At 35.4% G+C, this 21,599-nt stretch overlaps 1 protein-coding gene across 1 annotated transcript; it reads right to left on the bottom strand.

The window, feature by feature from the left end:
- Positions 1–817: 817 nt before the first annotated feature.
- LOC145681258 (uncharacterized) lies at positions 818–21,349 on the bottom strand. Its single transcript, XM_081752832.1, has 7 exons — positions 21,150–21,349; positions 18,116–18,533; positions 15,798–15,971; positions 5,113–6,135; positions 3,978–4,116; positions 3,803–3,931; positions 818–1,278 (listed from the first exon to the last, which is right to left on the bottom strand). Exons 1-7 carry the CDS (start codon positions 21,347–21,349, stop codon positions 818–820), a joined length of 2,544 nt encoding a protein of 847 aa, XP_081608958.1.
- Positions 21,350–21,599: the final 250 nt, after the last annotated feature.

Below are 21,599 nucleotides of genomic sequence, written 5' to 3'. Positions count from 1 at the left end.
TTTTGTGTCGCTTACTTCGCTCATCACCGGCAACGATATTGTCGGGGCTTCCACCGATTTTGACGGTATCGTGTGCAAACACGCTTACGTGTTCCTACCTAAATATATAATTGACAATTTTGTTCCACGAAATCTATTACGTTTTCAGAACGTTATTACTAACATTATTATTATTATTATTATTTTAAACACATTTGTCTTGAAAATTATTAATTATGTTGTACGTAAAGCAGGACTGTTCTATGACAGCAGGTGGACGCTAGAAAGAGCAAAGCCAACGAGAATAGCATCAAACCCGCTATGGTATGTTCCAAAATCATCAAGGTTGCAAGTGTTTGTTGTTTGTAATGGCTATATGTAGCTATATATTTTATGGATTTATTAGAATGCCACGTGACTTTGTAACTACCTGTAGAGCCACTACCCTTTTTTTAAACTTTGGAGTCTTTAGTCGCTACAGTTCTTTACTTAGTGCGTTATCTTGCTTTTAAAAATGTCCAAAATATTACGAGAACTAAATTATTAAAGCAACATTTCAAAATAATAATAATAATAATAATAATAATAATAATAATAATAATAATAATAATAATAATAATAATAATAATAATGACAACATAAATACATATATTGAACACACACTGACGATATTGAACAAAAAAAAAATAATGTTTACATTTACTGTAACAACAAAACAGCACAATATAGGGATACAAATAATAATAATATAAAGAAGAAGAAGAATACTTGTTGGAATTACAAATAGTAATGTTTGAGAATAGGTCGTTCCAAACATGTAAAACATACTTTGCCTTTCTCACTTTTTCCCTTTTTTATTTGTACTATTTTCTTTGCTTTCCTTTCTCCTCTGGGTTTCCTCCTGGGCTTTCACTATGTAGTCGGGATCTCTACATTTCATTCCACGTGGGATTAACGGATCGACAATCTCTGGTAGCATGCATTGTTTAAAAAAACGACAGAGTTTAGGAAGCATAATATTCTTCCATAAATCTTCATTCCTTACTACCTTTTCAATATACAGAGGTGTTTTGTCGTCAATATACACTACCAAATAGCATTTATTTAGTTCGACAATGTTCAGCTGTCCCTGAATTTGGTAGTAGTAATCACTATTTTCTTTTAGTTTCAAGCTTCCATCTGGCTGGACAAGTAAGAAAAATGCCCCTTTCCTCTTTCTTATTTCTTCTTGAATATCTTTGTTCCTGAGGGAAGGAACGCACTTGACTTCCACTAGTGCATTCTCTTCAACTACATACCCTGTAAATATGCAGATAATACCAATTATAATATTAATTATTACTTTGTGACGATTAAGGTGTTGCATATGAAAAATTAGTATCCTCCCTATTTCAAATTTAGTCAAAAAGTAAAATTTGTTCGACACTGGTTCAGGAGAAAAGACATAACTAAAGGCAAACTGCAACTCTTCAATCAAATTAAACTCTCGTGAATTACAAATTATGGCCAATATCTTTCCCTTGCAGTTCCAAAATCATAACTATTTGAAGTCATATTGGTACGAGAACTGGGTGTGAACGTTTGCACAGAATCACATACATAAGTCAATGTGTGTTATTGAAGAATGGAATACTAAATTATTTGTTGTATAACTACGCGTATTATAAAAATCGCCTTGTAAACGTTGAAGTTTATTCAGGAAAAACAATATTTTTTTAATGTTTAGGCTTACTTCTAAGATTTATGTAGAACATATTTCGAAATTATTAGTGATGATTGGGGTACTAGCTAACACAAAGTTTTTCTACCTCTTCCGTCATTTCACCATTATCATCCCTCTCAACATCATAATCTCCTAGTCTTAGTGTATAACGTGAGATAAACTTAAAAAAAAGAAAAGCTTTAAAAAAAAGAATGAGACAAGTCACTTTACTTTTGGGTAATCTGTTGAAGTGTTTGTTCTACAAGTATAATTTTGCTACGTATTTGAACTGTAATAATATCCAAAAGCGTTTATCGGTGAAGAGAAAAAATGATAATAAATAAAGGGAAATGTGTAAAAATTTCCAGTAGGCAACTACGTGTGATCTCAGCGTGTATCTTCGTATAACAGTAAATCTCTAATAAATGAAGAGATAGAAATAATTGCATGAATAGTTCCTTTAAACTCTCTTATTATAGTAATCGCAAGGAGTTGTGAAGCTTGAGGTACCGGCCAATAGAACGCAAGGGTGCATTACGGTTGTTAAGCCCCACACAAAATTTTTTATGAGTGTCTTCTCTCGAAAGTATTGTTTATGAATCTTTGGGTGTATCAGAGTTGAACCACAACGTTTCTATTTCTGATGTAAATCCCAAGCTTCACAAGTCGTTGCGGTCACTATAGTACGAATATAACAAGTAATGTAATGCTAAAATTTCTGGTAGGTATACGTTCGACCGTTTTAAAATATGCAGCGTATACGGAAGACTACTTGGCGTGTCATACATATTCCAATATATATGAGGATACGATGGACTCTAAAAAAAAATCTGTATAGTTCCGTATAAGCCACATTACATTCCTGTATGTAACGTCAAATCTTCGAAACTCGATTAGAAGGGAATACTTAGAAAAAAAAAATACAGTTTCCAATCACGCATTGGTTGCCTGAATCGTGGGGCCCGAGGGCTGCAGCCCCATATCCCCCGTAACATGGGCTCCTGGCAGAAGTCTTGCAGATAAAATAAATTAATATAATTATTATTATTGAAGATTTGAAAGTTCAAAGCAGTATCTGAAATCGCGGAAATAGTCAAAGAGGATGTACAGTATGAGTAACGAATGTGAAGGAGGGGGCCGGAGGAGTGAAGTATGCAAGGTTTACGAAGGAAGGCGCCGGGTAAATACGGTTGGGAACCTCTGGAAAACAGTCATATGATAAACAGGAATAGTAAACTGGTTAACATTTTCTGAAAGACGTAAGTTAGGCCACCTAACTGTTCCTTCCAGGGACATATTTAGGGGAGCTATTGGGCTCAAGGCCCTCCCTAAATAAATTCGTTATCATTTTTTCGCGTTGCACATATACTGCTACTTACTGGCCCCTCAGTCGGCTACGAATAAACGGAAATCAGAATTACGAATATTTTACAGCAGCTATAACTTTTGCTTCTAGTTTTTATTATGAAAGCAGTAATTTTTGCTTCCCCAAACTTTTTAAATATCAATATCAAAAATTTACAAAGAAACGGAGCCATAAAAAACGAAACTACGAACAAAACTTCAGAGAACAAAATCCACCAGAAATTTTATAGGATAGGACGATAGCCCATCAAACAGGAAAAACCTTTGGTCAGAGTTATAATAGCGAAGGAGCGACCGCGTTGTGAATTCAAAATTTATTGTACTTAATTATTCAATTTTATATAGAAAAAATAACATTCGATTTTTTAAAAGAAGTAAAACGCACATTATATTTGGAAAAAATTTTCAACAAAAGCAACATTTCTCATTTTTTCTTTGAACCGACTATAGTAGATAATATTAATAAATACATGTCAGGTAAATTGTATTTGTTCATATGGGCTACTGTTGAATCCAATACTGGAATCGATACTGAAAGTACACAAAATACTTTAGAGTAAATAACCTATATCTGTAGGTTCTTAGTTCTCCCATGTCCACGCATTGAAGTGAAGTAAATTGATAGTAGGCTTTATCTCATCTATTTCCGACTTGAAAAGTATGGGTCAGGTTTCTAAGTACGAGATGGTTGTATACAGAAAATAAATAAAAATAATTTTCATTCGGAAAGATTTACTAATGAAAAAATGTTCTTACCATCAGGACTAGCGGCCAAAAATCCGTGTGTGAGATCTATGTACAGTCCTCTCTTTTGTATTGTCCAGCCTTTCTCAGCCGCAAGCCTTCGGAGAGCCACATGTTCATAATTCCTCCCATATTCCATGGCTGGTGTACATACATTTGTAAAGTACATCCTTTACCAATGAATGACAGGCGGTGTTATCTTTACGCTTAATTACCCTACCAAACATAGACGCTGTTAGTCTGTTACGACGCTGCTCCTCGTAAACTAAGTTGCCGTGCTGTCCTCTAGAAGAAACTTCTATATTTGTTCTCTGTTCTGTTGTAACCTAATAATAATAATAATAATAATAATAATAATAATAATAATAATAATAATAATAATAATAATAATAATAATAATAATAATAATAATAAGTTAGTTTCGTTTCACAGTGTGAAACTATGGCAGACTTACAAACTATGCAAATTCAAAGCAAAATCAAACAAATTCGAGATTGAATCGATTCCCGGAAACCACTTTTCGATATCTCTTACCGTTTTGGCTTAAAAAAGGATTGACATAGTAAGATGCTAAATCAGTTAACGAAAGCTGCTATTCGCTATCTACTTCCGTTTTTGATTTATGCGCAATTATAATTTTGGCTCCACAAAAATTCAATTGAAACCTGAAGTAATATAAATTTGTACCAGTTCTAGTTTTAGTAGAGAGAAATAAGTGGGCCTATTATTCTTTCTTCAAACGGTGAATCATTTGTTGAAAACAGTTTATAAAATATTAAAATTTCATTGTTTTGAATTTATAGAATTTTTAAAAAGGCCTATTTTTGACCGCCCATTGCGTATTTATTGAATATTAAAATTATATTACATGAGTATTTATTAAACCAAAAATTCATTTTAAAAAAATAGTATAGCATAATTTTTTTTAAACATTACTTTTCAAACATTCATTGAATCACTAATATGAAATATTTACACTTTTTATGCTTGTTATTCAATGGATATTTAAGAAAAAAATATTTATGCTTTATTATTATTATTATTATTTTGTTTGTTTTTTTGAATAAGTATTCATAGTAACATAATTTCAGTATCCAATAAACATGCAATGGGCGGTAAGAAATAGGCCTTTTCACTATTTTATAAGTATTAGAAATCAAACAATAATGCAATTTCAATATTGAGTATAAAATAAATATTCCAAAAATATTGTTTCAACTTTCAGTGCTATTAAAGGTATAAAATAAATGATAAAACGAACTTAAAGTAAACTTTAAAAAAAATTCAAATAATTTAATATGGTTTAAGAAATGAAAACTTACGTCGTATGTTTTGAGCTCGGCTTCACAGGCTGATTGAAGCGAAGTCGGAGACAGCGGTGGTTTATCCGCGTCCGGCCCATAATCTCTGTCCTTTTCTGGTGGAAGTTCTAATTTTCTTCTTACTCGTCGTGAACGGGAGTGAGAACGCTTGCGGCTTCTCTTGTTCATAAATCTCCTGAAATACATTCCAGGACTATTTTCTATCACAGATTTCCAAGGACTACGGTGCCATGCTGCTTTTTTGTTATATGATAGTCCTGTAACAAAGCATCGGCGCTGGAAGGCACCGCGATTTGTCAAATTAAGCCTCTTACCAGCATTGAACTTTGACAGAAGGCTCATATACAGCTCAACCCGATTAGTTGTTTCGTTTGGAACTAATCGGTCTGCCTTTCTTATTAACTGGTCTACAGCAGCCATAATGTGGTAATACAATCCGGCCTTTTCTAAATCTGGAACTAAGTTTCTATCTTCTTTTTTTGTACAAAAGTACTGTTTGCACTTCTCGTGGTTCCCAAATACGTGCGATGGACCATTTCGCAGGTCATCTCTAAGATCCTGCACTGAACACTTCTGTTTTGCATTATAGGATATAGCTCCCCGAGCAGCAGCGGTTAGACGTGGAATTCTATCTCGCAAAATTGTTCTGGCTTGCAAGGGGAAACTATTTTGCATACGCAGCTTGTGGAGCGCACATGTATAATTCCGCACACAATGATTTGCGCATTCAACTTTCGTGACTTGACGTCCATACGGCACCTTTTCGATTATCCTGGAGTGAACGCTGGAGTCGCCATCTGCCACAAATCGTTTGTAGCGAAGCGTATGCATTTCTTGGCTCTTGCAAAAGCCTTCTACGATTATGTCAGCTTCCATCGACGAAGATGAGGATGACCAGTTGCGGTAACATCGATGGTCGCTTGGTTTTTTATTTCTTGATGACGCTGCAGCGCACACTGAACAATATTTGTTTCTCACTCCCAAAAATAATAGCTTGTTAGTTTCTTGACCAATAATACATGCCTGGAAAAGATAATATATACAACAATGTAAGTAAAATTTAAGTATTAGCAACATTATGCACGATAAAACGTAAAACGTATTCAAATTTAACAAAACACAGTGTAGACCTTAGAGCGTTTGCACACGTCCACGGCATTGCTGGCCCAGTACCGACAATGCCGGAACCGGAACCGAGGATGCTTTGGACACGCGGCCGGCAAAACCGGTTCCGGCGCTGCTTTGCCCACACATCCCGGTAATGCCGGTGCCAAGAAGTAGTTAGAAATTGAACGTGAAGGATAGAACATGAGTCCAGCAATAAACAAACGACATCTCCTTGCCTTGATGTACGTACGGCGAAGAAAAAGGAAACAAAGCAGTACTAGAAAGATTTGGATCCATCCATTGTTGACAGTGCGTCATGTGGAAGGTTCGTTTTATACATCATATGAAAAGATGCGGAAATATATTGAAACAGGCTGAGATCACGGTATTTAAAATACTACTACTACTACTACTACTACTACTACTACTACTACTACTACTACTACTACTACTACTACTACTACTACTACTACTACTACTACTAATAATAATAATAATAATAATAATAATAATAATAATAATAATAATAATAATAATAATAGGAGGTTCTGAAAAGGCAGCATTGCGGTTGCATATTCACTCAGTCCACAATCGTTCTATGGAACAAATGCCAGACTAGACACAGAGTACATGAATACTTTTATAATGATTAGACTTCGGAATTTTAGGCACCAAAAAGTTTAATTTTAGGCGCCTAAAATAGGTACTAAAAATAGGAAAATAGGCGCTAAAAATTAAAAATAGGCTCTAAAAATAATAGTATAAATTATTACATACCCCTTTTTATTAACATCTTTTGTTTTCAGTGAATCAGGTGATTCATTCAGTACACAACTTGCTCATTCGTAATTTTGGAAACAGTAAATTACCAACAGTTTCTCAAAGTTTTCGACTGTCAATCTCTCTCTTTTGTCTGTAAGGATCATCTTTGCTGCCGAAAACGATCTTTCCACTGAGACAGATGTTACAGGAGCATACTTAAATTTCGATACATTTTTCATTTCCACTTCGTCGGGGATGGTTTCATCCTCTCCCATCAAAACTTTCCCTATACGAGCCAACACAAGAAATCCCTCATTCTTCTTCACTACACTTTCCCACTTACACTGCACTTTTTCCCCAACTTTCCCCGTAGCACTTTGGATTTTCTTTTCGGCTTCGTTAACTACTGACACCTGTTCACTAAGTGGCTTTCCCGTAGCTTCCAACTTAGTGATCGTCGTAGGTAAGAATGAAAAATTTGACTTGATATATACAAGATCTCTTTTGAGAATGGGATCTTTGAAAAGTTCCTTCAAAACTGAAACACTTGCAATGTTTTCCACACCAGGAAGTTCGCCAACAACACCAGCAATAGCGTCCAAGTTCTCTGCGTAATACAAAGCTGCTTCAAGCCATGTTCCCCAGCGCGTTAGGACAGGTTGTGGAGGAAGAGAAATGCCAGGCAGTTTTTCTTTAAAGACAGCGATTCTCGATGGGGCTTTGCAAAAAGTTTTTTTCATGTTAGAAATGAGGGCATTGACTTGAGGAAATTCGTTCCTGATTGTTTCAGAAATTCTATGAAAAGCATGTGCTACACAGGTAACATGGATGAGGTTGGGGTAGAAAGGTTTTAGGTTCTTAAACGCAGCAATCATGTAAGAAGCTGCATCTGTGCAAAGAAGAAGAATTTTAGAATCATCCACACCACTAGGATACAGAAGTTGCAAACTTTTGTTCACGGTGTAAGCAATTGTCTGGGCACTCACTTTCTTAATTTCCTTGCTACTTAACAAGTGAGGAGTTGAAGGTCCATCTTCATCAAGTTTTCCTACAACAACATTCACTATGTATCTATTGCATGCATCAGTAGTCTCATCGACGCCTACCCAAATGCTGGAATCGCCAATATCCTTTCTGATTGTATCAAGTGTATTGTTGTATTCAGAATCCAAACACGTTTTCCTGAGTGTTGACTCACACGGTATCGATTGCTGGCACCACTTCTGTAAAAACTGTCGGAATGTTTCATTTTGAAGTGTGTTCCATGGGATGTTGGCAGCGACAAGGGCTCTAGCAAGATCCGCATTAAATGTGTTCGCAGTTCCAGATTCAGATCCAGATCCAGAAGGCTGAGTTAACTGTGTCTGTTTCTGTTGTTTCTTCGCTTTAGATTTGGCAAGATGTCCAGCACCATCAATGTGTTGCTTTAAGTGGCACTTCTTTTCCTGAGAAACCTTAAAAAAAAAAAAAAAAAAAAAAACGCTTAGAAATATATTTTCAAATGCTTCTTACAAAACTAGTGAAGATGGTGGCGTTTTAACTTTAATTTCGGTTTCAAATTCTCTAATTTTCTTCGTGTACATTGCGACTAGTATTTTCAAACGGGTCAGTTCGGGTCAGCTTATTGTTGGACACCCTCAGTAACGGGTCGGGTCAGGTCAGCCTAACTCGGGTCACGAGTCTGGTATCGTTAGACCAACTCAGTTCACCAGTCGGGTCGGGTCAAACTATCTCGGGTGACCCGACTCGACCGGTGAACTGAGTTGGTCTAACGCTACCCGACCCGTGACCCGAGTTAGGCTGACCTGACCCGACCCGTTACTCGAGGGTGTCCAACCAAAAGTCGACCCGAACTGACCCGATTGAGAGCACTAATTGCGACAACTACCATCACTGTTTGCTTGCCTTTCTGGTCGTAATGTGCTTTTTTTTTTTTTTTAATCGGTGAACGTTACATTATTGATTTAAAGTTGACAAAAAGGCAAACTTGTTGGTCTACCTCGTTAAAGACCAATATACCCCAGTCCCATTTCGAATCAGAACAGATCAAATAAAAGACTAATCGATGAGCATTTTACTTCAGAATAATCCCCAATTTACAGACAGAAGCAATAAAATTGTATATCAATATCTGAGAAATAATATTTAATTTTAAGCACTGTAACTAATTTAATTTTAAGCACTATATTTTATTTAATTTCGAATGCTGACACACTCCAACTTGGCAAAAATTAAAACATAATTTGGCAATATTTTGTTTGAGATTTGGATGCCAAAATAATTGCATGAAAAATTTCAAAATATCGTCCCTTTAAAATTTTCTTTAAAACTGTAATTTACAAAATTTTTAACTGATTTGAACCAAATTTTCCCCAAAATATGATTAAAATGTTTCAGTGTGAAAATCAGTGACCTGTCAAAAATTTAAAATAAGGGCCGTTTTAAAATTTCAAAAATTCAAAATTTTTGCAACTATCAACTGACAGAAACCAAAGTTAGAACGAAAATAAAGTATTAGCAATGCCTTAGTTGAGCGTGAACATCAGCATGATACAATAAATAAAATTGGCGTTTTTTAATTTATTTTTTTTTTGGAAATTAGTTGTCTCTTGCGGCCCTGCGACAAAAGGTGTATGGATATTCTTCATCAGGAGAGAGAGAGAGAGAGAGCAATCGATTAGAATTCCTTTTTTTTTTTTTTTTTGGCTTTGGGGAGAGAACATCAGAGACAAATTCTTCCTTTCTTAAGATCTGTCCTAAAATAAAATTATCCGCAATTGTAATTCTTGTTAGACGAGTGTCAGACTGTTCTTTTCTTGCCCCTGTGTGGAATTTATTTGTCTGTAACTATGGATGGAAATCAATAGCATCTTAAGACAATAGACAGTAGCACCTCGAGCAAAATTGATAAATAAAAAAACAAAGAGACAAACAAGTTTCTGCTTCGTAAAACAAGTTCTGAGACAATCTATGAACCTCAAACGCCGTTATTTAACTATTAACAGATCTTTTCTTTCTTTTTCGAGAAAAATAACAAAAAAAAAAATGGCCTTTAAACATTTTTCCTATCTTTTATGCTTTTCAAGATATTGACATTTCTAGTTTTTCTTTCAAACTGAAATCCTCGTTTTTAGATATTTTCGGGATGAAAGGATATATCCAGTTTCCTTAACTTTTTAAAGATAATCAATATTGGCATTGCACATTTCTTCTTTCAAACTTTTGGAACTGTTGGCATTTAAAAAAAATTGAATCCCGCCTTTCTTAACTTCTTTCGTATTTTTTTTTTCTTTTGAAAAACGAGATAGCAAAAATATGTTTTCTTAAGCTCCTGAAACTGTCGAGTAATTGCTGGCATTAAACATTTTTCTCCGAAAAGAGGACCCCTTTTGGAGTTACTGACACAATATGTCAACTTTAACTTACATTGTTTTTAACCTTTACCGCTTTTTTTCGGGGGGGGGGGGAGTCCTTCGGAAAGAACCGAGAATGCCATGTCCGCTTTTCTCAAGATCCCCGAGAATCCCTAAAACTGTTGAATGTGTAAGTCTAGACACTTTCTTCCATTAGCACTTTCAAAACCATCGTTCATATATTTCATTTAAGCAGGCTGCTAGAAGTCTTTACATTTTAAAGATTTTCCTGTGTTACAGGATTATTTTTATGTTTTTTCTTAACTGATCTAAATTCCATGTAAATTAGATTTTCACGAGTTCAGCAGCTCAGTAACGTTGTCTCTTAAAATAGTTAACCTCCCATTGATAAAGGTTTTACTTTAGCTAGCTATACAGAAACAAGGAGGGGGGGGTGTACAATTGATTTAATTAAATTTATAAATTCTGTAAATAAAAATAGCTTTTCTTACCTGCTTGCTGCACAATGGACAAAAGATTATTCTTCCATCGTATGTTAGATCTGGAAATTCTTGCAACCACTGGCGAATCAAGGTACTTTTTGAAGACTTCTCCTTTGGCATTGTTGCGTATGATACAAAACTTCTTTTTAAGAATCCTCAAGATCTGTGACTGGGCTGTAAGCCGTTGAGTCCAATTGTTCATGCGTTGTAGAGACGATGTATCGTTCTTGAACTACGTGTTTAAGATAAATCACTGCACTGACCCGAAAATGATACATGGATGGATACTCCAGTCAACTGAACCGCGTCACTTCATGAATCGTTTCTGTTTGTGGACTTTGGTTTTTCCCAAATATTGAAAGCGAAGACCCGAAGAGATTCTTGCTTCAATAGAGCTGTGTGTTGATTTGTGAATGTGTGTGTGTAAACTATTGTCCAAATTCCAGAGAGCTGAACGGATCACAGAAGAGCTGAAGTGAGCCGCTACAGAAGAGAAAAGGTGGAATAGTTCCAAGAATGCAGAACGGCAGGGAGGGGAATATTGGTTACTGCGATATGCACTTAGCAATAGCTTTGGTTTTGCCCCTGGGGAAAGAGAGACAGACAGAAAGAGATAGAGATCTTTCAGTACAGTGTCTGCAGGATGCAAAGGGATGGTTTGTCTTTGTCTTTCACAAATGGGCTTGACCTTGAGCAGAAATAGCTCAACTTTTAGAAACAATTTTTTACATACAACCACCCTCTGCGTTTCACTTCTTCATACGAGTTAGACTAAAATTAGCCTCGACAAACACACTCACTCTGCCTTCAGATTTGTCAATTAAATTTCACTCAACACTAAAAAAAAAGTTTATTTAAAAAATACAGGAATTTTGTATTTTTTGCAGTTTTAGGCATTTTTAGGCCAAAACGGCCAAAATAGGCGCTAAACTCCATTTTAGGCATTTTTAGGGCACTTATAAAGTGTTTTAATAGGCTTAATTCCTCATGATTCGTAAAGATCCGAAGTATTTTTTACTTCCTATAAAGGGAACAAAATAGGCATTTGCCTTAAAATCCGAAGTCTAATAATGATCTATAGGGTAAACCAGCATGCAACCACAAGACTGGAAGTTTTCTTGTTCTGCTGGTGCTTTTTCAGTTCTTTCTGTAGTTGTGTTGTAGTTTTTATTTACTTTAATTGTATTTACAACCTTTGTTTCGCTTGGGAATTCCTACTTTTTCGATTATGATGGAGATTTAAACCCTTGTTTTCTTATTATGAAGGTTATCCATACTCTACATACTGAGTTGCATAATTAACAGGATAAACAATAGGCAACTACCCTAGATTTATGATTTCTTCATATCTCTATTTTGTTCATTTTCACCATGTTGATTTTTTAAATTATGATTTCATATATGCTAAGACATATTCTCTATCGAAACGAATCCAACGACCCCTTTGTTTAAATTTCTGCTGTAGAAGATAACAAATTAATATACACACATACATCTGTGAAACTTATTTTCCGCGTTGCCATATTTAGGTCATTCAAACAAGATCCGAAATTCCCTTGCTGAGAATTTATGTAAATAGCAAGCCGCTATGTTTGTAGTACTCACAGTCATTTTGATTATTTCATTCTTCATTATATATTAAAGTGATGCAAAAAAAAAATAGAAAAACTGAAGTAAAATAAAAATCTAAATAGAGGAAAATAAACAAGAATACACAACGCCTTGCCACTCACTCACTCACTGTAGCTAGATTGAAGAAATCTATCAGCAAGGCGACTCCGGCATTACCGGGAAAAGTATTGGGATGCTTTACTTGGGATGCCTCTCGTAAGCCTCTGTAAAATCATGATACCCTTTCCCCGTAATATCTATATTATGTTCCTTACTGCAAACTTTTTTTCATGCTTACACTGTTCGTTTCATGCAAAAGGTTTATGACAGAGAAATAAATGTGGAAAACTTAGTAAATAAAAAAATAACTAAAAATCAATGGTAAAATGGAAAAACATCCCTAAGAGCAAGGAATCGTGAAATAATATTTATAAAGTATTGAAATTTCATTTGTTTCTGGATGTCAAATATTTATTGAATATTGAAAACCGGCCTATTTTTGATCACAGATTGAACATTTATTAAATATTGAAATTATGTTATTATAAATGACACTTTTCTCTTTGGATTTTAACCGCTTCAGCAGACAAAGCTCAGGCCAGGAAGTTGACCATAAAATCGCAATGAAACTGGATTTTTTTTTTTTTTTTTTTTTTTTGTGCGAAGGGAACATGTGTAGCGTTGTTCTTTCCTGTACCTCTGCACAAGAAACAGAGCAGGCTTTCTTCTAAATTGAATAGAACAGCGGTACTTCAAATATTGCGAATGGACGTTTCTAACTGCTCTTTCACTTTCTCGAATGATTACCGACGAACTGTACATATCCCTACGCAAGTTTTGTGTGTGTGCATAAGTCACTACTCTGAAAACTTTCGGGCTGTTTATCACAATGGAAACAGGGAACGCGGCGTATAATGTGTAGTACTGTATGTTGTATGTATTATTGTAAGTGACCTGCTAGGAGTAAGATTGTAATTCCTGGAATAAACTAGACGATGGAATATGACAGCTATTGTCACGGTCGAGATGTAAGAGTATAAAAATAGTTCGTGCCGGCAGGGTCAGAAACAAGAGATTGTCTTTTTTTCCCCCACCTATCCCAGTTGGGGAAGGAGGTGTTTGGAATCTTGGCTAAGATAATTGCCGCTAGTCTAAATTGTGAATCTGCTAGTACAAACAATGTACTGGAAAAGGAAAAGGTATTGTGGTTATGAAATTTCATCCCTTCACTTCAGCTGTTGCTTCTGGCAATGAGATAATATCGAGTTCGCAGAAGGAAGTCTGCAAATGGGGACAGCTCTTCAATCTTCTCTTTCGTGGTCAATAAACCCCCACCCCATTTGCAGTGACCTTCACAAAAGAGTATTTCTGCTTCAGAAGAAAAATAATATCCATTCATCTGTGAAAGCTTTCAGGAATGTTTCGGAGCTTATTTGGTTGTTTCATATGAACATACGTATTTCGCGAAAAATTCACACAGCCAGGAGTGGAAGCGGAAACTATTGAAAGCCCTGTTTTTGGCGGGAGGTGTTCCCAACCTCCACAGAATGTATACTAACAAAAATTATATTACTTGTGCTCATAAAAGAATGCCAAGTTGAACTTTTGATTTTATGTTAAGCGTTCCTTTGAGCAGCGAGGCTACATGAGACGTAGATATACAACTCCTGAAATCCGAAGATTATCGTTCAATGCACTCCCACTGGAAATCGAACACGGGATCCCGTTCACCAAAGTCGCGCATAATAGCCATTAGACCAGCAGGGAGGGTCACCCCAAATAGAACGTGGATAGCAAACAAAACAATTCATTTCCCATCTTCACAATGATTGGTAGGGTGAAATTAAAACTTACAAACATTATTTTAAAAAGAATGTGGTTAGTTGAATATATAGACAAAATATTCGTCGGCTTCACCCCTAGATCTCCCAGTTTGCTCGGTTTACGGCCTCTCAGTTCATGAACCTAGAACCATATTTAATTTCATTTGGGGCTTCGCCCACAGCCTCCCTTATCCCTTTTGATCGGCCAACGGCCTTGCATCTGATAAACTTGCAAACACACCGAATTTCATTTCAGATCCGGAAAATCGCTCCGTGTACGGCCTCGCATCTTATTAGGCGTTTACTCGACCTATGGCATCGTACCTCATAATCCTGCAAGCATATTGAATTTCAGTTGAAGTTGCCAAAGGATTAGCTCCAACCCAGGTTTGCAGGTTGAGTCAGGTTCAGTACGTGGGGGCTTCGCCCTCAGATCCAGGGGCGTAAATAAGGGCCCCGTAGACCCTGCATTGCGGGGGGCCTCAAGCCATCAGGGGCCCCAAAATCGTGAAGTGGGAAGTAGGGAAGGGGGCTCACTCCACGCTGTCTGCGGGAGGGCCCCCAAGCCTTTAGTTACGCTACTGCTCAGATCCTCTACATTTGCTCTTCATATCATACACCTGCACATTTCCCGAATTTTTGTTCAAATTCCAAGTTTCATGTCTCTAACATGCCGGGGTTCCGAGATTTGAACATCTTTTCTTCCCGCCTCTTTTCTTTCCTTCTAGGATATACATAAAAACGCTTAATAAGTATCTAATAATCTCCATTGAAAAGTCTAAATACCACATCCATGTTCCTAACCTTCAAAGATTCCAAGATATCGACATCTTATTATAAGAATTACAATGTAGCTCTTTTCTTCTACTTTCACTAAAATATAAAAAAATGCCGAAACATGTGTTAATTTATTTTAAATGGGAAATCCCAATACCAAATTTCAAGTCTCTAACCCGGAGTGAACATCTTACTATAGTAATTATAATCCACGTCCATTTTTCTTGCCGCCCTTTTTCTTCCCTTCTGGGCCATATTTAAAAAAAAGCACTGAAATACGTGCTACATTATTTTAAATTAAAAGTCCAAATACGAAATTCTATGTTTCTAACCGTCAGAGTTTCCGAGATATTGGCAAGATACGAATTGCAACTCCCATTGCATTTTCCTTTTCTCCCCTTCCTATTTTCCTTTCCCTTTCGCCATTTTCCTTTTCTTCCCCCCTCTCCGTCCCATCTAATTAAAACGTCACAAAACGCTAAAAACATGTCAAATGATTTTCAATGAGAAATGCAAATATCAAATTTAAAGTATCTAACGTCACGAGATTCGGAAATATTTCCATTTTATTAAAATATTTCAGACACCATTTTCCCTCCATCCCTGTCGCATTTCCAAAAATCATTCCTTAGTAGTACTCTACGTCACAAATCCTATGTATTGTCCTAATTTTTTTATTTTGACTTCTATATGGCTTAGTTTTTAATTCCTTCCTATATAAGTCATTAAATTTGTATAACTATACTCACCACTCCAGAAGCTGCATTGTATCCATGTCCATAACTTCTTTTGCTCCACCCTCCGTCCACGTATACAGTTATCCATGGTATACCATCTGGATCTACATGGCCCTTTCCAATCGCTAATCTTCTTTCTTCCTCTCCAGCTTCTTTCATCTGACTCCAAAGATAATCTGTCCACACCTACAAAAGATATACATTGTTTTAGAAAACATGACATATCGTTATTTTGTTCTAATTTTGATTCATTACAAATCTCATTACCCATTTACTTTCTACTTTGAGTGATATCAATAACGAACAAGATAAATTTCCCTAGTCATCGAGAATGTGACTCAGTTTCTCTATGATTGTGCAAAAACTATACGGATAAATAGTTATTATTTGTCTCTGCATGCTTTGTCTGGTATGCATTGCAAAGACTAGCAGCGTTCAGAAAATATCAGTTTGAATTTTACTTTGTATAAATGTAGATAGCGACTGAGGCTTCACCTCTTGAATCCCACATATGCTCACTCTCCGATCTCGCATCTCATAAACATAAAATCATCAATGTTTGGTTAGCCTACGGCCCCGCACCCCTGCAAGAGTGCTGAATTAAATCGAAATACCGGAGGATTTGTTGCAGAACGGTTTCTAAAACTATTTCCTTGTGGCCAAATAGCGTTCTCGCTTGCTGTGTGGGAGATTCGGGTAATATTTCGTGAAAGATCAATGGTTTGGATTTCACGTTAATTTACAGATTAAAGTCTCGTATGGCTCCGGTGCGCAACCATCTCATCACACACACCATAAAGTATTCTTGACAACATCAATATGAAAATTCCACGAGAGCAGCAAAACGAGTGTGATCCACAATTCGTTATATGGCGGGTTACGTAAGCTGAGGATCATAGCGGGACCATATATATAAGCGCCGAACTCCTCACATCAAGGTCTCGCTCGCTCAATTTCCTTGTGATTAAAGTTATTTTATCATTTTCTCCAATGGAGTCAGCGATTGAAAATAAGTAGATTTTAACTACGTACGTTAATTGTAATAAAATTTGCTTGTTAATATATTATTGAACCATTTATAACATCTTTTTTCCATTATTTTGAGTTGAAATTGCAAAATTAAAAGTGTGGTGAGTTCAAAAATCTTACTACACCCCACCCTTCAACAGCTGCTCATGTTGACCCCATTTTGTTTAACCCTAATTTATCCTGCATTCGCATTTTGATATGAAATTTATTCACCGATCCTGAAGGAGACGGTGATGATGATAATGAATGAAATGGTTGAATGAAGAAAGTGGACGAAAGAAAAGAATCCCCATGTAAACCCACGCAATGATATCTGTCCGTTTGGCGCGAGATGGGATCAAATCAGGAAACCCACGTACCAGATGAACGCTCTACCATCCACCACGACTCAAATATTCGCAGTTAGGCGGCGAATTCATGCTTTCTTTCAGACTCCCCCGTTCAATATGAAGTGGTGATGAATTTATTTGTCATTAATTTATTTACAATTCAAAATTAGCCGCTTGGGAGACCCATTTATATATTTTTTCTTATGAGATCGCGTTAGTTCAGTGGTGGAACGCTCACCTATAGCGGAGGGCGACCCTGCTTCGATCTCGGTCCCACCAATGTAGACTTTATGGTGGACAAACACCGCGTAAGTGTTTCCTTTGGAGTTCTCTAATTTCCTTCCACTTCCTTCATCCCACCATTATCGCTTATTTAATCATTACCGCCTTTCTTAGTCGCGGTGCAGAAAAAAAAAGATTTTCTCAAAAGCAAAAGTAATTTATTATAAATCCGTCATATTTGATCGCTATCAAAGCTGAAATAACCGATTTATGTGCTTTATGTGTTTTTTCTTTTTCTTTTTTTAACGATTAATTTACGTTTTCGAGTTTTCCACATTTTTGGCAATTGAAACTACTACGTTGCCCTTGTAACCAGGTCAGCAACTAGAAGGGGGCAAGGGGCCAGACCTCCCTAAATTTTTCATGGCTCGCAGATCTCAATGCATCGTATACTATATTAACACAAAAAATCATGAATTTATATATTTGTAACAATTATTTTAAGACTTGGGCCCCCCTAACATGTTTATGGCACCCCCAGACTTCTATGGCTGGTTGCGGGCCTGCTTGTAACTAAGATTACTTTCATTGCGCAAGTGCTATTATGATAAAATCTTCTATACAGAACTATATAAATACAACTATTATATTAGCCACTTGTGATATTGTTGATAAGTAGGAAAGTATATTTTTCAGGGTTTTTTTTTTTTTTTTTTTTTAGATCAAACGGATTTGTCAATTATTACTTACCGGTTCCAGATCTTGTTCAATCTTGTTGAATAGTTTGAAGCTCATACATGGGATATCCATAATACTGAGGAATTCCTCTAGATGAGAATACCCACTTCCAATGGAAACAGTACCCCAAACAGCTGCAGTATTGATTACAGATCTTTTCGACTGTTGTTCCTCCTCTGTAGAGTGACATACTTCGCGTTTGCACACGCGGCACTTGAAATAGAGGTAAGACACTAGTCCTGAACGTCTCTCTCTATGAAAATCCATTTTTCCTAAGACACATATCTTTCTGTGGTTTTCTTGGAGCTTTATGGACCACTTGAGAATGTGTCCCAAATTTACAATCCGGTAGCCATTTGGAAAGTCATTGCGACTAACAATCTCTGTTTCGGGCTCCACTACAAGAGATGGTAGAGACTCAGTGTCAGAGCTGAAATAACATATAATAATAATAATAATAATAATAATAATAATAATAATAATAATAATAATAATAATAATAATAATAATAATAATAATAATAATAATAATAATAATAATAATAATAAATTATAGAAATGAAAATGAAATTTATAGAAATTTAGTGCTTATATGTTGAACGATATGGCTTATATGAATAGGGTGAATAATTGAAGAACAGATGGTCAAAAATTACTTTTTTCCTGTATGTAGGACTGCGAAATGTGTTTATCTTTTTAAAAATTTGAATTAGATTTTCTTCTTTATGACTATTATATTATCTCCTATTGTCGCTCGAAAATTAAAACCAAAAAAGTAACTTTTATATGAAGTTCAAATGTGAAACTGGTTTTGTTCTTTGGTTTGCAATTTAGATAGATTAAAACAGTGCAATTTTAGACTCGGTTTCATTACTTTTCGGGGAATAACCAAGAGTAGAAAATCATATGGAGCAAAAGCCACGACGAAAAAAAAAAAAAAAAGTTGAGGGCGAAAATCACGCTGCCGGAATCTGATGTAAACAAACAACTGAATGTTGTTGTAGGAGGCTGAGTCCCCTTCAGATGTGAGTTGACCAAGGATTTCTAAAAATTATTTAGTAGGAATAATCTGTAAATTAAGCATGATTTTTTAAATAGCTTTCCACTAATAAATTACGTATAGATTTAAAGTTTGAATTTCAGACTCTTTTTTTAAAGTAACATTTCAATACATAAAGAAAATATGTATTGTTGAAATTAAATGAGAGAAATAAATCACACGAAAAAAAAAGCCTTTTAAGTTAGTGAACAATGTATATATATATATATATATATATATATATATATATATATATATATATATATATATATATATATATATATATATATATATATATATATATATATACAAGGGCGGATCCAAAGGGGGGCTAAGGGGCTATAGCCCCCTCCCCTTGACGCTCAGGTTTACATTGGATAAAATGGGCTTCAATTCTGCTTTACACTGGATAAAACGGCAAATTATGGTTTAGCCCCTCCCTTGATCATATCCTGGATCCGCCACTGTATATATATATAATTACTTTTTCCTCTAAACCTTCAGTTACAATGAACAATTTAGCAGGTGATTTTCCTCGAAGTGTACATATTTTAGCAGTAAACCATTATAAAATGTGTGATAGAATGAGTCGAGTAAAGTACATTTCTTCAAGTCTGAAATATTAATAGTCCTAAAGTAAAATAATCGTTTAATCCTTATTGTAATTCTATATGTTGTCAGTTAAATTAATTCCTATTTTTTATTTTAGCTGTATATTATAACAAGTTTTTGTAAAGCATCTAATTCAGGTGAATTCTAAACAGTATCAAAGAAGATGGCAAGTGTATTAGGGTATATATATTATTGAACCAATAAAAGTAAACACTTAATAAATAAGGTAGAATACATTTCCTAAAATACCTACATATACAAACACATAACATTCAGACATAAGATGCAATATATATATATATATATATATATATATATATATATATATATATATATATATATATATATGTCGCTGGTCTAGTGGCTAGCACGTGCGCTTCTCTGCAAGGGGTACTGGGTTCGAGTCCCGAAGGGAGAGCATAGAACGATTGTGGTTCGGATTCCATGTTAACCAATAGGTCCATGTTTCATATAGCCTCGCTGCTGACAAGGGACGCTAAACTAATATATATTTATGATCCGAGAGAAAAGTGAAATTTGCCATTGCCATCATAAAAAAGTAATTTAAACAAGAATACTTATGATATCTACAGATCCTAATTTCGATTTTTGCAAACTTGTCAAGATCAACGGGTTGTCAGTGGTCGATTTGGAGGGAATACGGAGAACGTCGTTCTCCATTTACCAGAAAATCAAATATCCGTTCCCCTACTTTATTTCATCTGGAACGCGTTACCCCGGAATCTTACAAAATAATTTTGTTATTCAATGTATTAGAGAATTTTATATTAATACATAGAGAGTGTTCCCCCACTTCTTTAAAGCCAAATCGACTACTGCAGGTCGTAAGATATGCAAGGATCCTAAAAATAGTGATTTTTTTTTTAAATGTGGCATATTGTTCCAAGCCCTTCATATATAACATTGCGCATAATACTATTATTATATGTATCGCTGTATAAAATTAAACACGCAAATGATTCACGTAATTGTATTTTAAAAAAATAATACACCTAGCAATATTATAATAATCCACTAAAAGATTAGTGAAACATGTGAAGGGTACAGGGAAAGAACATGGTAAGTACATTTTTTTTCTTCGATTTTGAGATTGCACCCAACCGTAAAAGTATGCATTGCACACGATGTTTTGGACTACTCAAAGTGGTAAAAAATTTTGATCATTCCTCTGTAAATTGGATGTTAAAAGCAGCTATATGCGTAAAGAACACGCTCAGTCAGACTACAAAAATGAGTTTTGGTATAAAATCAATAAAACTGGATTTACAATGTTCTTTCCCTGTATACATTTAGATAGAATGATAACAAGATAAGAATCATTTTATGTTGGTTCAAAGTAATTAATAATCAGGATGGAAAGTAAAATAAATCTCACCTTTCTTTATCATTTGATTCATCCCTTGCAATTGGAACCTCCATAGAACTTCCACTTGTTTCTTCCAAAGATACACAAACAGAAGTGTCACACTTGGAGCTATCTTCTATTTTATGCCTTTTTATCCAAGATAAACGAATAGCCTTAGAATGCTTATTTCTCTTCCTACTTCTGGAAGGACATCGCCGCGTACGACCCATTTCTAAAACACTAGCTGAATAAAACTGTGCGTTGGTAACTCTGTCAAGACTTATCCAGACTGCAAGAAGTTCCGAAAAAAAACGTCGCCTGAAGTGGGAGGCGCCACCTCACAAACCAAGAGGGTGGCATTTTACATATTACGAAATTGTTTCATGTTTTATTTTGAAATGCATATGTCTATATCCAAAACTGTGGTACCAATCAAAAGACAAATATATAGGGATTTGCCTGATATGCAATATATAGGAA

Source organism: Thermobia domestica, chromosome 1, assembly GCF_964235325.1.
Source record: "Thermobia domestica chromosome 1, izTheDome1.hap1.1, whole genome shotgun sequence".
Lineage (NCBI taxonomy): Eukaryota > Metazoa > Arthropoda > Insecta > Zygentoma > Lepismatidae > Thermobia > Thermobia domestica.
The sequence above is the reverse complement of the archived record's forward strand: the minus strand, read 5'-3'. Positions and strand labels throughout refer to the sequence as shown.

What these genes read in the sequence shown, in the direction of transcription:
- LOC145681258 (XM_081752832.1), bottom strand. Translation starts at nt 21,349, where the DNA reads ATGGGTCGTACGCGGCGATGTCCTTCCAGAAGTAGGAAGAGAAATAAG. An exon ending in TTGAACAAGATCTGGAACCG is followed by an intron (nt 15,972 to 18,115) that starts GTAAGTAATAAT and finishes TATCTTTTGTAG; the next exon opens with GTGTGGACAGATTATCTTTG. An exon ending in TTTGGCCGCTAGTCCTGATG is followed by an intron (nt 1,279 to 3,802) that starts GTAAGAACATTT and finishes GCATATTTACAG; the next exon opens with GGTATGTAGTTGAAGAGAAT.